Here is a 17,599-nt window from a genome sequence, read left to right as displayed (position 1 = left end):
CTCTCTCTCTCTCTCTCTCTCTCTCTCTCTCTCTCTCTCTCTCTCTCTCTCTCTCTCTCTCTCTCTCTCTCTCTCTCTCTCTCTCTCTTTTGTGTTGTCTGACAGGGTTCTCTGTGTATCTCTGTGTCTCTGTCAGGCTTGACACCTGTTCCCCGCACCCCCTAGTGTGCCACACCCATGGATGAGGAGAGGAGCCCCCCTGTCAGCTCACCTGAGCCCCCTGATGATAGGGACCCACATCCCCCCATTCTGCACCCCAACCCCTCCACGGACATACCAGCCTCCACCCCTATTCCAACCCCCACACACACCACAGGTGAGTGAACTGTTGTGGCATTGACAGTACTGAAGGTCTAGGGCATGTGTCAAACTCATTCCACATAGGGCTGAGTGTCTGCAGGTTTTGGCTCCACCCTTGTACTTGATTGATGAATTAAGGTCACTAATTAGTAAGAAGCTCCCCTCAGCTGGTTGCCTAGGTCTTAACAGAAAGGAAAACCAAAAACCGGCAGACACTCGGCCCTCCCTGGAATGAGTTTGACACCCCTGGTTTAGGGGAATGTCATGATGCTAAGCTACGCTGCTTTATCAAGTGCCATCCTGTACGTAAGGAAAGGACAGAAAGGAAGGAGGCCCTATTCAAACACTATAAACATGTATCCTTCCTCTCCATCCCATCCTTGGAGTCTGAAAGAAGGGGAGAAAAACTGTGTGTGTAGTGGGTTGGAACATGCCTGTCTCGGTGAACGGGAGAAGTGATTACCATCAACAGTGATTGTCTGGATGCTTTTGGAGTGTGTTTGTGTATGAGGTTAACTAAGATAGGGAGCAGAGCAGTGTGCACATGTGTATGTATGCTTGTGCATGTGTGTGTACGTGCATACATTCATTCATGTGTGAGAGAGAGACTGTCCACACATGGAGTGTTGAAAGGGACCAGTATGTCTGTACAGTATGTCTGTATTGTGTATGTGTGTGTGTGTGTGTGTGTGTGTGTGTTAAACAAGTCCTGAACGATGTGTTTGTTCTCCCAGTGGAGTAGACATAGTGAAAGTCTGTACAGTAGATCATAATGAAGACCAGATCTGTCTCTGTACTCTCTTCCTACCAGGACACCTAACTCAGCTCCCTGTCAAAGCAACAGTACAGTAGGGATACTGTGTGTGTGCAGTATAACAAAGAGCCTGAAGGAATGGCGACCTTTGGTCTTGTAGGGACAGCTCAGGGCTTCATGCCCTCTTCTATCCCTCTTTTCGGTTTCCGGTTGAGGTTTGGAGTTGGGCAACAAAGAGCCAACATAAAGCCTGATTGGTCATAGTGAGATTTATTTGTGGAGAGATTTATTGATGGGTGTGAGGGAGGAGGTAGGCGTATGTGAATGATTCTGTGTTTTGATTGGCTAGAAGTGTCTTCATCCCACCTTTGCTCTAACTCTATTGGCTGCTTCTTTCATCTCTATTTGCATCCTAAAGCTCCAGGAAGCCCTGGTAAGAGGACAGTGCTGTTTAAGATAGGATAGAGAGAGGCGGGGTTAGGGAAGTCAACTGGGATGTCGAGTGATTTGTTGCCATGGGAACAAGCCACAAAAATCCTCCATGGTGGGAGGAGTCTTCTATAGGGCAAGTCTGGACCCAGAACACTAGGATCTATATTCTAGAAGAATACAATAACATAGGAACATGTGGATGCATGTGTGTCTACTAGAGGTCGACCGATTAATCGGAATGGCCGATTAATTGGGGCCGATTTCAAGTTTTCATAACAATCGGAAATCTCTATTTTTGGGTGCCGATTTGCCATTTTTATTTTTTATTTTTTATACCTTTATTTAACTAGGCAAGTCAGTTAAGAACACGTTCTTATTTTCAATGACGGCCTAGGAACGGTGGGTTAACTGCCTCGTTCAGGTGCAGAATGACAGACTTTCACCTTGTCAGCATGGGGGATCCAATCTTGCAACCTTACAGTTACCTAGTCCAACGCAATAACGACCTGCCTCTCTCTCGTTGCACTCCACAAGGAGACTGCCTGTTACGCGAATGCAGTAAGCCAAGGTAAGTTGCTAGCTAGCATGAAAACGTATCTTATAAAAAAACAATCAATCATAATCAGTAGTTAACTACACATGGTTGATGATATTACTAGATATTATCTAGCGTGTCCTGCGTTGCATATAATCTGACTGAGCATACAAGCATACAAGTATCTAAGTATCTGACTGAGCGGTGGTAGGCAGAAGCAGGCGCGGAAACATTCATTCAAACAGCACTTTCGTGTGTTTTGCCAGCAGCTCTTCGTTGTGCGTCAAGCATTGCGCTGTTTATGACTTCAAGCCTATCCACTCCCGAGATGAGGCTGGTGTAACCGAAGTGAAATGGCTAGTTAGTTAGCGTGCGCTAATAGCATTTCAAACGTCACTCGCTCTGAGCCTTCTAGTGGTTGTTCCCCTTGCTCTGCATGGGTAACGCTGCTTCGATGGTGGCTGTTGTCGATGTGTTTCTGGTTCGAGCCCAGGTAGGGGCGAGGAGAGGGACGGAAGCTATACTGTTACACTGACAATACTATAGTGCCTATAAGAACATCCAATAGTCAAAGGTATATGAAATACAAATGGTACAAAGGGAAATAGTCCTATAATAACTACAACCTAAAACTTCTTACATGGGAATATTGAAGACTCATGTTAAAACGAACCACCAGCTTTCATATGTTCTCATGTTCTGAGCAAGGAACTTAAACGTTAGCTTTCTTACATGGCACATATTGTACTTTTACTTTCTTCTCCAACACTTTGTTTTTGCATTATTTAAACCAAATTGAACATGTTTCATTATTTATTTGAGGCTAAATTGATTTTATTGATGTATTATATTAAGTTAAAATAAGTGTTCATTCAGTATTGTTGTAATTGTCATTATTACAAATAAAATAAAAAATATTGTCAGATTAATCGATATCGGCTTTTTTGGTCCTCCAGTAATCGGTATCGGCGTTGAAAAATCACTCTAATTCAAAATCACTCTAATTCAGACCCATTGACTTTTTCCACATTTTGTTACGTTACAGCCTTATTCTAAAATTGATTAAATTGTTTTTTTTTCCCCGCTCAACTTTTTATACATTTTGGAAATGTATAAAAAATAAAAACGGAAATATCACATAAAGACCCTTTACTCAGTACTTTGTTGAAGTACCTTTGGAAGAGATTACAGCCTTGAGTCTTCTTTACCTTTATTCAACCAGGCAAGTCAGTTAAGAACAAATTCTTATTTTCAATGATGGCCTAGGAACAGTGGGTTAACTGCCTGTTCAGGGGCAGAACGACAGATTTGTACCATGTCAGCTCGGGGGTTTGAACTTGTAACCTTCTGGTTACTAGTCCACCACTCTCACCACTAGGCTACCCTGACGCCCCGCTTGGCACACCTGTATTTGGGGAGTTTCTCCCATTCTTCTCTGCAGATCCTCTCAAGCTTTGTCAGGTTAGAAGGGGAGCGTCGCTGTACGGTATATTTTCAAGTCTCTCCAGAGATGTTCAGTTGGGTTCAAGTCCGGGCTCTGGCTGGGCCACTCAAGGACATTCAGAGACTTGTCCCAAAGCCACTCCTGCGTTGTGTTGGCTGTGCGCTTAGGGTCGTTTTCTTGTTGGAAGGTGAACCTTAACCTCAGTATGAGGTCCTGAGCGCTCTGTAGGAGGTTTTCATCAAGGATCTCTCTGTACTTTGCTCTGTTCATCTTTCCCTCGATCCCGACTAGTCTTCCAGTCCCTGCCGCTGAAAAGCATCCCCACAGCATGGTGCTGCCACCACCATGCTTCACTGTAGGGATGGTGCCAGGTTTCCTCCACACTTGGCATTCAGGCCAAAGTGTTAAATCTTGGTTTCATCAGACCAGAGAATCTTGTTTCTCAGGGTCTGAGAGTCTTTAGGTGCCTTCTGGCAAACTCCAAGTGCGCTGTCGGGTGCCTTTTACTGAGGAGTGGCTACCGTCTGGCAACTCTACCATAAAGGCCTGATAGGTGGAGTGCTGCAGAGATGGTTGTCCTTCTGGAAGGTTCTCCCATCTCCACAGAGATCTGAGCTCTGTCAGAATGAACATCGTGTTTTTGTTCACCTCCCTGACCAAGGCCCTTCTCCCCAGATTTCTCAGTTTTGGCCAGGCGGCCAGATCTAGGAAGAGTCTTGGTGGTTCCAAACATCTTCCATTTAAGAATGATGGAGGCCACTGTGTTCTTGGGGACCTTCAATGCTGAATACATTTTTTGGTACCCTTCCCCAGATCTGTGCCTTGACACAATCCTGTCTTGGACAATTCCTTCGACCTCAGCTCAATTTCGAGTCTCATAGCAAAGGTTCTGAATACTTATGTAAATTAGGTATTTCTGTTTGCAAAAATGTCTAAAAACCTGTTTTTGCTTAGTCATTATGGGGCATTGTGTGTAGATTAATGAGGGAAAAAAGGTATTTAATCAATTTTAGAATTAGGCTGTAACGTAACAACATGTGGAAAAAGGAAAGGGGTCTGAATAGTTTTCAAATGCACTGTATACCCCCCTCAACACACACAGACCTTTGAGGCTGACCATCAGAAATGTAAGTAGGACATCAGATAATGAGTCATATTTTTTAAGGTAATTAAGTTGTTGTTTTTAGTTTCAGTCTTCACAGATGTTGTCGCAACATGCAGGTCTCCCTAACCACTAGCTCCAGGTAAAAGTTACCCTTAACCACCTAAGAAGGGGTGTAAAGGGGGTGAGTTGATTTGGGAGGACGGATATGAGTTTAGGTTGGTGAAGAAAAGGAAGGGATGGGAGGGCGGAATGAGGAATGGAATGAGAACTGGCTTCACTTCCATAGAGGGCAACAAGGACTTGCTTTCATCACTTACCAGCTCCCCACACCCCACCAGCTCCCCACACCCCACCCCCACCCCTAACTTCACCCTCCCAGAATCCCAGACCAGCACTGCACCCCGTGTGTATCAGACGAGGAGAATACACACACACACACACACACACACACACACACACACACACACACACACACACACACACACACACACACACACACACACACACACACACACACACACACACACACACACACACACACACAGGCCCATTGATTTCTTCTAGCTGGGCTGGCACCACAGGGATGTGTGTTTGTGTGTGGAGAGTGGTCCTGACTTATTTGGTCTATTTGTGCTGTGCTCTGCCCAGAAAATCTGCTACCACCCTGGTTCCATATGGCAATGTAACGGTCTACTCTTTCCTTCTACGGCATCTGCCTAGAGGGCTGACAGCACAGGTGCCCTGTACAGCTAACTGCAGGGTTGCTGATTCAAGGCTTGCTGTCCAGGCGTTGCCCTCTATGACTACATACTCTCTCTCTCTCTGTTTCTCTCACTCGGCTGTAAAGATGCAATCAGTGAGCTTGTTTACATGGGAGTATTTCTACCATCTAAATACCAACAAGTTTATCCCTTCTCCCTCTTCCCCTCGTGTTAGAGGCTGTGTGTGTTAGTGTGTGTTTTCTCTTCATGTGTGTTAGAGGCTGTGTGTGTAATTTGCTTTCTCTCACTGACGGAAATAAACGTGGTGCAGTTTGAGGCATTTTTACGACATAGTTGAACTATGAAAAAGCATGAGAGTCTGTTTTCCCAACCTCTCCAACTCTGACACACACTTGGCCCTCGCTGAGCTGGCCTAGTGTAGCTTCTCCTCTGCAGAATGCAGGAAAGCAGCGATGCAGAGGTTGTGTTGCTGCTCAACCATAACGGGTCCTTGGAGTGTAGAGAATCTACTGAAGGCACAGAGCAACCCTGAGGTGGTGTGTCTAACGGTTGCATAGGAAATGTGGTTATAATGGAGACCTTTGAACCCTCGTTAGCAAAGATTCTCTGTTGATTCCGTTTACCGAACGGAGATGCGTGGTCTCTCACACGTGTGTTTGTGTGTGTTTCTACGCATCAAAGAGAACCTGACCTGTCATGACCTCTGTGTGTGTTTAGATGCATGCCACAAAAGAGACGCTAACTAAACACTAGCTTGAGTTTTTCCCAGAAGAAGAATCTCTGAGACAAAGTAACACAATTAAATTCCTCTTAGGCCTGTTAAACAGCAGACAGTTTCAGTCTTTAATGAGCTTACACTGCTTCATTCTCTCTAAGCAACAATAATCTGGCTTTCTGGACTCTATCCAGCACTCCCCTCAGAAAGCGCTTTTCTCTCAAGTGTGTCTTTGAGTCCTGGCTGGGTTTCAGGGCAGATTAGGCTATGCTGTGTGTGTGTGTGTGTGTGTGTGTGTGTGTGTGTGTGTGTGTGTGTGTGTGTGTGTGTGTGTGTGTGTGTGTGTGTGTGTGTGTGTGTGTGTGTGTGTGTGTGTGTGTGTGTGTGTGTGTGTGTGTGTGTGTGTGTGTGTGTGTGTGTGTGTGTGTGCGTGGGTTCATTGAGGAGATGCCACAGAGGACGTGAGTGTATCTCCATGACTAATTGTTTTCCTTTTTTGTCTTATTAATTTCTTAATTACAACACACACACATGCACACACACTCTCTTAAGGATCCCTGAGGAATTATTGTGGGAATTGTTCTGTATTGTTTGACAGGGTGTGGGGTTGCATTTGTGTGTGTGTGTTTGGTTTTACTGTCCTTGTGGGGACCAGAAGTCCTCATAAGGATAGTATAACAAGGACAATTCAGACACGTAGGAACATTTAGCCTTTACGGGTTTTGGTTTAGGGTTACAATTACAGTTAGAATTAGGGTTAGGGGTTAGGGTTAGGGGTTAGGGGTTAGGGTTAGGGTTAGGGGTTAGGGTTAGGGGTTAGGGTTAGGGGTTAGGGTTAGGGTTAGGGGTTAGGGTTAGGGGTTAGGGTTAGGGGTTAGGGTTAGGGGTTAGGGGTTAAGGTTAGGGGTTAAGGTTAGGGGTTAAGGTTAGGGGTTAAGGTTAGGTGTTAAGGTTAGGGGTTAAGGTTAGGGGTTAAGGTTAGGGGTTAAGGTTAGGGGTTAGGGGTTAAGGTTAGGGTTAGGGTTAGGGGTTAAGGGTTAGGGTTGGGGGTTAAGGTTGGGGGTTAAGGTTGGGGGTTAAGGTTTGGGGTTAAGGTTGGGGGTTAAGGTTGGGGGTTAAGGTTAGGCGTTAAGGTTAGGGGTTAGGTTTAGGAGTTAATGTTAGGGTAAATAGGATTTTTAATGGGATTCAATTGTTTGGTCCCCACAAGGATAATAAAACAAAATGTGTGTGATAAATGTATTTGCTGGTGGCCTTTAATCCATGAGATATATTTTGCTAAGCGACACCACCTGTTTACCATCCACACGCCGTGACCAACATCATTACAGACATACAGCTAGGGTCTGTGTTTCTCTGTGTCTCTTTGTGTGTGTGCGTGTAGGATTTGTGTATGCTGTGTGTGTGTATATGTTTGCATGCGTAATTATTATGGGAGCTTATTGTTATTCAGGGTTGGATGTAACATTATATGACAAAGCTTAATTGACTGGAGGCATCTGGATTGATCATTGGACGTTTGGATGGTTTGAGAGGTCATATGTGTGAGGGATCTCTGCTCTGCATGTCAATGCTATGGATTAGAGGTCGACCGATTATGATTTTTCAACGCCGATACCAATTATTGGAGGATCAAAAAAAGCCGATAACGATTAATTGGAGGATTTTTTATTTTTACAATTTTTTTGGTAATAATGACAATTACAACAATACTGAATGAACACTTATTTCAACTTAATATAATACATCAATAAAATCAATTTAGCCTCAAATAAATAATGAACCATGTTCAATTTGGTTTAAATAATGCAAAAACAAAGTGTTGGAGAAGAAAGTAAAAGTGCAATATGTGCCATGTAAAAAAGCTAACGTTTAAGTTCCTTGTTCAGAACATGAGAACATATGAAAGCTGAAGGTTCCTTTTAACATGAGTCTTCAATATTCTCAGGTAAGACGTTTTAGGTTGTAGTTATTATAGGACTATTTCTCTCTATACCATTTGTATTTCATATACCTTTGACTATTGGATATTCTTATAGGCACTATAGTATTGTCAGTGTAACAGTATAGCTTCCGTCCCTCTCCTCGCCCCTACCTGGGCTCGAACCAGAAACACATCGACAACAGCCACCCTCGAAGCATCGTTACCCATCGCTCCACAAAAGCCGCGGCCCTTGCAGAGCAAGGGGAACAACTACTCCAAGTCTCAGAGCGAGTGACGTCACCGATTGAAACCCTATTAGCACGCACCCCGCTAACTAGCTAGCCGTTTCACATCAGTTACACCAGCCTAATCTCGGGAGTTGATAGGCTTGAAGTCATAAACAGCTCAATGCTTGAAGCATTGTGAAGAGCTGCTGGCAAATGCACAAAAGTGCTGTTTGAATGAATGCTTACGAGCCTGCTGCTGCCTACCACCGCTCAGTCAGACTGCTCTATCAAATGTCAAATCATAGACTTAATTATAACATAATAACACACAGAAATACGAGCCTTTGGTCATTAAAATGGTCGAATCCGGAAACTATCATTTCAAAAACAAAACGTTTATTCTTTCAGTGAAATACGGAACCGTTCCGTATTTTATCTAACGGGTGGAATCCCTGAGTCTAAATATTGATGTTACATTGTACAACCTTCAATGTTATGTCATAATAATGACAATTCTGGCAAATTAATTATGGTTTTTGTTAGGAATAAATGGACTTCACACAGTTCGCAACGAGCCAGGCGGCCCAAACTGCTGCATATACCCTGACTGCTTGCACGGAACGCAAGAGAAGTGACACAATTTTCCTAATTATAAGAAATTCATGTTAGCAGGCAATATTAACTAAATATGCAGGTTTAGAAATATATACTTGTGTATTGATTTTAAAGAAAGGCATTGATGTTTATGGTTAGGTGCAACGACAGTGCTAAATCATCACCCATTTGGCGAAGTAGGCTGTGATTCGATGAGAAATTAACCGCATCGATTATATGCAACACAGGACACGCTAGATAAACTAGTAATATCATCAACCATGTGTAGTTAACTAGTGATTATGTGAAGATTGATTATCTTATAAAAAACAAGTTTAATGCTAGCTAGCAACTTACCTTGGCTTCTTGCTGCCCTCGTGTAACAGGTAGTCAGCCTGCCACGCAGGCTCCTCGTGGAGTGCAATGTAAGGCAGGTGGTTAGAGCGTTGGACTAGTAACTGGAAGGTTGCAAAAACGAATCCCCGAGCTGACAAGGTAAAAATCTGTCGTTCTGCCCCTGAACAAGGCAAATAACCCACCGTTCCCAGGCCGTCATTGAAAATAAGAATGTGTTCTTAACGGACTTGCCTAGTTAAATAAAGGTGTAAAAAAAAAATAATAATATCTATTTTTAAATAGGCCAAATCGGTGTCCAAAAATACCGATTGTTATGAAAACTTGAAATCGGCCCGAATTAATCGGCCATTCCGATTAATCGGTTGACCTCTACTATGGATGGCTGCTCGCTCTGGGACAGAGATACAGGTGTTTGGATAATGGTCCGTGCTCACTCACTCCCTGGGCTTGAAGGATGACAGGACTTGTCTTGGGCACTGACTCCAGGAAACTGGCAGATGTGAATGGCCTAAACTTCTCTGTAAGGGAGAATAATCCATTGAGAGAGTGAATGAATGGACATATGTCAGATGGCAGCCATCTAGTGCACTACTTTTGACCAGATCGGGCTCCACTTGGTGGTATGGTCAATGCTAGTGCACTACTGTGTATACAGAACAAGGTGTATTTTGAAACCTAGCCAGTGTGATGTTATGTTTCTGCCTGGCCTGATCAAAGACACAGAGGTAGATCCCTACACAGTCAGGTTGTGGAATCTTTCTAAACTCTATAAGCATCTCTGCTTCTCTAGAGACTCTGCTTCTGTCAGTCACGAACACAAACAAACACACACACACAGCAGAGTTTTTCTCAGTGTAGAGCTGCTTCAGAGGGGCATTAGTAAAGGCTGTATGACAGAGACAGGGACAGAGGATTTAGGGAGTTTCAAAGACTCCACGTAAATCCTCTGTCTCTTTTCTCTTTCTGCTACCACACTCCATCGCCTCCACACTCCATCCCCTCCACACTCTATCCCCTCCACACTCCATCCCCTCCACACTCCATCTCCTCCACACTCTATCCCCTCCACACTCTATCCCCTCCACAATCTATCCCCTCCACACTCTATCCCCTCCACACTCTATCCCCTCCACACTCTATCCCCTCCACACTCTATCCCCTCCACACTCCATCCCCTCCACACTCTATCCCCTCCACACTCTATCCCCTCCACACTCTATCCCCTCCACACTCCATCCCCTCCACACTCTATCCCCTCCACACTCTATCCCCTCCACACTCTATCCCCTCCACACTCCATCCCCTCCACACTCCACTCACTCACTCACTCACTAACTCACTCACTCACTCACTCACTCACTCACTCACTCACTCACTCACTCACTCACTCACCCACTCATATGCCAGGCTCCAATCCCAGCAGGAACTCCATATATGGGCCTAGACAGTCATATTGGAATGTGGCCTGGAGCAGGAACTCCATATATGGGCTGAGACAATCTAACTACATAAGTTTCTAAGTGTATTCGCCACGTGCACAGGATACAACTGACACAAGTCAGTATTGGACGTCCATCCATGTCTGAGGATGTCGGGAGATGACGTGGAAACTGGCCACTGGGCAACAGTGAGCGCTGTTACCTTCAAGTAGGTTTCAGTTTTGCTAGGGCATTGCGGACGATGATGGCAGATTGCAAGTTATTTTTGATATTTTTGTTTGAAGCCTATCCCAATCCTTAACCCTTACCTTAACCATCCGGAGTGAATTCCTAACCTTAAGAATTTGGAGTTAATGCCTAAACCTAACTTTAAATACTTCAACATTTTATGTTTCGAACAACTTATAAAATGTGACTTTTGAGAAACATGGCTGGACGTCTCATTGTGACGTGAGGCTGTGAGAGCTGGGTGAAATCAAGATGCCATAGACCTACTCACAATACAGGTGAATGCATATTCAATAGGAGTGTGTGCATGCATTGAGTTATTGAGCTTGTCTTGGCTGATTTCAGTGGAATCTATGGTGCTACAGATGACAAACAATCACACAGTTTCCCTTCAATTTGGGACTTATATTAGCCTATTATATTTGCCTCAACAACATTTGCATAGAAGCAGCCTGATCTCTTTTTTCATAAAGTGTGCTGTCTCTTTAAGACGGTCTCAGACCAGTCACTCTCAAGACACTCCTCTCTTACACGCAACAATTTGTCAACTAAGAGAATACAAGTCATTTAACCCAGTGAACATTTTTGGAGAAAATCGGCTTGCTTGCTATGTGTTATAACAAATAAAGTAGTTGAGCTGACCTTAGCCTCAAATTTTCTAGCTATCTGGCGGCCAGTATGTTGTTTTGTAATGTCCTGTAGCCTATATATGGACATCAGGGGTTGGAAGCAAAATCATTTTCCAATAGTTTAGTTCTGAACAGAACCACAATCTTTTTTGTTTCGTTCCACTGTTCCGACCAGCAAAATAAAGTTCTGAACGGGTTTGAACCCCAAAAAAGTACAGGTTTGTATTGTTATTTTCTGTTTTTTAACCTATGAAGTAAAGTATTTTTTTAAAACATTTTTAGCTAATTGAATTACTTCACCAATCAGTGTGGATAGAGCAGGCAAGCTAGTTGTTTACATGTGTGATGGACAGACAAGTGTAGCCTATGGCGCAAGATGCAACTGAAATTGTACAAGTGTGGAGAGAGCGAGAGAGGGTTGAGGAGGCTTGAATCACTGGGCATCTAGTTATCACATGCATTATATGAATTAGTTACACAGAATTATACCTAGGAGGATTGGCTTATATGGAGGAACTTTGAATGTCCTTTTGAGCAGCTAGCTAACCAGCTTGTGTGTGTGCAGAGTGGTACCAAAATGTAAAATACATCTTACCTTTTTGTAGTTAATAAATCCTACGTGATAACTAGGCCTATAGTATCCCTAACTAGCATTGAAAAGGTTAATCCATTCTTCTCTGTGCTTAAACACACACAGGTAAAGATGTCCAGCTTGCAGGCAGACACTGGAATAAGTTTCAGTGAGGGCTTTGCATAGGCGCTTTACTGCATTTTGTTGTGGGACTAGAAAAAAATGTCTGTTACATGAAGGAACATTACTAACCAGTTCCCATCAAAATAACGGTTCTTTTCCAGAACAGTATGGATCACTGGTCCTTTAAAAATATTCTACTTTTCGGTTCTGTTCCTTGAACCCTTCCTTGAACACTTTCAAAATGTATACATGTCGTGTGTCATCAATCAAGTGTCCTTAAGATAAAATATATCCAGCATGAGTGGTTAGCTAACAAGATGCAGTCCAGCCAGATGTTCCTCACCAGTTTGCAACATTTTACACAAGGGGCTAGTGTGCTCATACTACGTAGGGGACATCGGCTGCATCGATAGTCAAGGAAAGGCTAATATCGGTAACAAATATTGGCCCAACCGATTATCGGTCACTCTCTAATTTGCTCACCTGCATCCAATCTTCATTAACCACAAGTCCGCCTCACTCTTGATTAATCAACCACCCTCATAGTATTTAAACGGCGTCCATCTTCACTCCTTTGTACATCTACATAACAAACAGTCCGTACTGGAAGTTTGTGCTGATCCAATGACCCATCACCACCCCATCCTCCTCCCCATCGAGTCAAAAATAATATCCCGATATGTATCTGTGTTGATTTTTCCCACTAATGCACGCACACGCGAACACACACGCACACACAGACACACACCAACATGTGTGTGTATACACAGCTAGCTCCAGCATTGCTTGATTACTTTGGTCTGATTTGAATTAGAGATTCATCATTCTCAGATCTCGGAAATCACTTCACGGTTTGGTGGTTTGGGGGTTTGGCATGAGTGCAAGCATAGAATTGGCTCTAGTCACATTTGATATTTGGTTCAGATTTGTTTTGGTCCAATGGTGGTGGCTTACTAAGGGCAGACAAGGGCTTGGAGGCACAACCCACTTGTTTTGGTGTTTAACCCTCATGTCTACGAGAAACCATAAGAACTGGTACAGGATAGATAAAAAGAACGATAGAACAAGATATTGAATTATATAATTATTGATATAATGCTGATATACTGAACAAAAATATAAATGCAACAATTTCAATGATTTTACTGAGTTACAGTTCATATAAGGAAATCAGTCAATTGAAATAGAATCATTAGGCCCTAATCTATGGATTTCACATGACTGGGCAGGGGTTTTTGAGAATGAGTTTTTCCCCACAAAAGGGCTTTATTACAGACATAAATACTCCTCAGTTTCATCAGCTGTCCGGGTGGCTGGTCTCAGACAATACTCTCAACTAAAATCCATATTTGACTTTTGAGACATCAAAAACCCTCAAACAACATGGTAGAAGTAAACATGTTTACACAGAGAAACTAATCATCATCATTATTATTAATATCAAAGCCAGCAAAACAACACGCTAGGATAAATAGGAAAAGTGTGTGTGTGTGTTCTCACTGCGAGTGTTGACCTGGATGTGAGCAGGATCATAGAAGAGGGGAAATGCTTCCTCTACACCCTGTCTCTCCCCCACTCACACACTGCCCCATATACAGAGACACACACTCCCTGTGTCCCTCCTCCGCATGTGGAAGACATTTCAAAGGCAGCGGCCGCCATGCTGCTTCCATTATAGTCAATCAGGGCCTGAACCAGATATTAAAGCACTAGCCAGGGGAGCCGCCGTCAATACACTGACTGTTCTCTGTGTGTGAGTGTGTGTGTGGTTCTGAAGTATGTGTGTCTGAAAATCAGTGGCATCTATTGTTCACTCTATTGTTGTATCATTCTTTCTATCTATACTGAACAAAAAATATGAACACAACATGTAAAGTGTTGGTCCCATAGTTCATGAGCTGAAATAAAAGATTCCAGAAATTTTCTGGAGGCACAAGAATATTATTTTGCTAAAATTTTGTGCACACATTTGTTTATATCCCTGTTAGTGAGCCTTTCTCTTTTGCCAAGATAATCTGACAGTTGTGGCATATCAAGAAGCTGATTAAACAGCATGATCATTACACAGGTGCACCTTGTCCTGGAGGCAATAAAAATATGCAGTTTTGTCACAACACAATGCCACAGATGTCTCAAGTTGTGAGGGAGCGTGCAATTGGCATGCTGAGTGCAGGAATGTCCACCAGAGCTATTGCCAGATAATTGAATGCTAATGTCTCTACCATAAGCCGTATCCAACGTCATTTTAGAGAATTCACAACCACAGACCACATGTAACCATGGTAGCCCAGGACCTCCACATCCGGCTTCTTTACCTGAGAGATTGGATTTTGCTCGCTAAAATATAAAGGAAAGAGGAAATAACAGTGCAGGCATTCTCACCTTGAAAATGGCTACAGTGTTGTAGTTCATGTGTACTGTTTGTAAGGACACTGTCAGATGTGTGCGTACTGGTAGCAAAGTCAGGTGCAGGACAGCAGAGATTTGAGAACAGGCGCACACTTTATTTAGGCATAAGTGCAAAACGTGCAAAACAGTCACAAGAATTATGTCTAACAATAAACATCTTAGTGAAAAATAACACAGAAAAAACAAGCCAGTCTGGCGTGTCAACAATACAAATGTAACACAAACAATCTTACACAAAGACATGATGGGGAACAGAGGAATAAATACATGCAGATTGATTGGGGAATGAAAACCAGGTGTGCAGGGAACAAGACAAAACAAATGGATACATGAAAAATGGAGCGGCGATGGCTAGAAAGCCGGTGACGCCGAACGCCGCCCGAACAAGGAGAGGAGCCGACTAGAAAGCCGGTGACGCCGAACGCCGCCCGAACAAGGAGAGGGGCCAACTAGAAAGCCGGTGACGCCGAACGCCGCCCGAACAAGGAGAGGAGCCGACTAGAAAGCCGATGACGCCGAACGCCGCCCGAACAAGGAGAGGAGCCAACTAGAAAGCCGGTGACGCCGAACGCCGCCCGAACAAGGAGAGGAGCCAACTTCGGCGGAAGTCATGACAGACACCGCTTCCCAGAAACTTTTTTTAGCAAAGTTAACACACAATGAGAGTGTGGTAATACATTTGATTTTGCAACAACACAGGTAAAGAATATACTGCAACATGTGGTTACGGACAAAGGAACCAATCTTTTCCGTAAAAGCAGACGTTTACAGTAGTTTTAAAGATGGCTTTTAAAGTTCTCCCAACAGCAGTTTTAAATAAGCTGTTAAAAAAGTAGAAAATATTAGCGAGTGAGGCACCTTGGGTTTTTATAAACCACAGAGAAACAACATGGCGTCTGCGGTAGAGACGTGGCGCCTGCGGTAGAGACGTGGCGCCTGTGGTAGTGACGTGGCGCCTGTGGTAGAGACGTGGCGCCTGCGGTAGAGACGTGGCGCCTGTGGTAGTGACGTGGCGCCTGTAGTAGAGACGTGGCGTCTGTGGTAGAGACGTGGCGCCTGTGGTAGTGACGTGGCGCCTGCGGTAGAGACGTGGCGCCTGCGGTAGGGACGTGGCGCCTGCGGTAGAGACGTGGCGCCTGCGGTAGAGACGTGGCGCCTGCGGTAGGGACGTGGCGCCTGCGGTAGGGACGTGGCGCCTGCGGTAGAGACGTGGCGCCTGAGGTAGAGACGTGGCGTCTGCGGTAGAGACGTGGCATCTTTGCTCAGAACTCTCTCCTGGACCTTCTGGCTCCTCTACAAACAAACACTCTGAAAAGCTGTTTGAACAGGATCTGTCTCACTCTATAATGTAGTCTAATGTGTTTCCCCTTCCCTGTGTGTTTCTGATGAGAGTAGGAGTCTTATGGTCCAGATGGGAGGAAGAGTAGCGAGAGAGAAAGAAAGAGAAGAGGGGGTCATGAAGTGTGTGGCTTGAAGTTGTGTATCTTAAGTGAGAACTAAATGTATGGGGATGATAAATAGTGAGTAGAGGTGCAGTAGATCAGAACTGCTGCTGTGGTCACTGTTAGCAGGCAGCGGCTGACTGCTTAGGGGAGTCCATGTATACCTACTTCACCACAATGGGAGGGAGTGAGGGAAGGATGAAGAAAGATAGGGGAAAGAGTGGTAAAATAGAGGGAAAGGAGTTGAGGACAGAAGAGTGAGAGACTGAGAAGCAGGAGGGAGGAAGAGACAGGATAGAGAAGAGAAGAGAGAGTAGAGTAAATAAACAGAGCTGGGGTGGTTGAGGCCTTCCGCAGGAGATGGTGTGTGTGTGTGTGTGTGTGTGTGTGTGTGTGTGTGTGTGTGATGGCAGATCAAACCCAGCTGGCTCCCATTTGCCCAGGAATGAGTCTGCACCTCTCAGAGGCCCACAACCTGTGCGTGTTGCCCTGCATAATTACAGCTTCATTATGGACCGCCTGGCTCCAGCAGGCGCATATAAAACATATATACTCACATACATTTAATGCACTATATACATATGTCCTCACATACATTTAATGCACTATATACATATGTCCTCACATATATTTAATGCACTATATATGTCCTCACAAACACAATGCAGGTTTCACATACACCACTAAACAGTCAAAAGGGGTTGGATTTTACTGTCTCCAGATGCACACACACATCACACACACACACACACACACACACACACACACACACACACACACATCACACAGGAGTAATTATACAGTCTGTCCCATCCAGTGAACAGCTTGAAGGTTGGAAATGGCTAGCAGTAGACGTCCAATGGCAGAAGGGATATGTCCTGTTAGTGGAATCTACAGTATGAAACAGAGTGTGTGTGTGTGTTCTCGGTCCATGTGTATGAGTATTATATGTGGTAGTCCTTGAGTACATTGGCAACTCTATCAAAGACAGAACAAAGCAGCTACAGTGATAAAATATTGATGTTTCAGCTGTTCTCAGCAACATGTCTGGAGGAAGAGGAGACATTCAATAACTTCAGAAGAAATCAAGTAGAACAGTTTATAGCCTTTTTAAGTAGCCTTCATAAAGGCTTTGTGAATGTGTATTGCCTTTGTCCTAGTCTCTCTTCTCTCTCTCTTCTCGTTCTGTTACCTCCAGATGAATGTGTGTCCTGTCCCAGTCTCTCTTCTCTCTCTTCTCTCTCTCTCTTCTCTCTCTGTTACCTCCAGATGAATGTGTGTCCTGTCCCAGTCTCTCTGCTCTCTCTGTTACCTCCAGATGAATGTGTGTCCTGTCCCAGGCTCTCTTCTCTCTCTCTTCTCTCTTCTCTCTGTTCTCTCTCTCTTCTCTCTCTCTTCTCTCTCTTCTCTCTCTCTTCTCTCTCTCTTCTCTCTCTCTTCTCTTTCTCTTCTCTCTCTTCTCTCTCTCTTCTCTCTCTCTTCTCTCTCTTCTCGCTCTCTTCTCTCTCTTCTCTCTCTCAGATGAATGTGTGTCCTGTCCTAGTCTCTCTTCTCTCTCTGTTACCTCCAGATGAATGTGTGTCCTGTCCCAGTTTCTCTCTTCTCTCTCTTTTCTCTCTCTGTTACCCCTAGTTGAATGTGTGTCCTGT

General features: G+C 44.1%; 1 protein-coding gene across 2 annotated transcripts in view; it reads left to right on the top strand.

Moving 5' to 3' along the window:
• The window catches only part of LOC139371144 (myoD family inhibitor-like), a 46,244-nt gene that overhangs the window by 1,715 nt on the left and 26,930 nt on the right, over positions 1-17,599 (top strand). Inside the window, exon 2 of one of the 2 annotated variants that reach the window (XM_071111240.1) lies at positions 137-316. In XM_071111240.1, coding sequence (XP_070967341.1) covers positions 178-316 — 139 coding nt within the window. In that variant the 5' untranslated portion in view covers positions 137-177. The remainder of the gene's footprint in view (positions 1-136; positions 317-17,599) is intronic. The other variant, XM_071111241.1, reaches the window with a different exon arrangement.

Source organism: Oncorhynchus clarkii, chromosome 17 (genome assembly GCF_045791955.1).
Source record: "Oncorhynchus clarkii lewisi isolate Uvic-CL-2024 chromosome 17, UVic_Ocla_1.0, whole genome shotgun sequence".
Classification (NCBI taxonomy): Eukaryota; Metazoa; Chordata; class Actinopteri; order Salmoniformes; family Salmonidae; genus Oncorhynchus; species Oncorhynchus clarkii.
The sequence above is the reverse complement of the archived record's forward strand: the minus strand, read 5'-3'. Positions and strand labels throughout refer to the sequence as shown.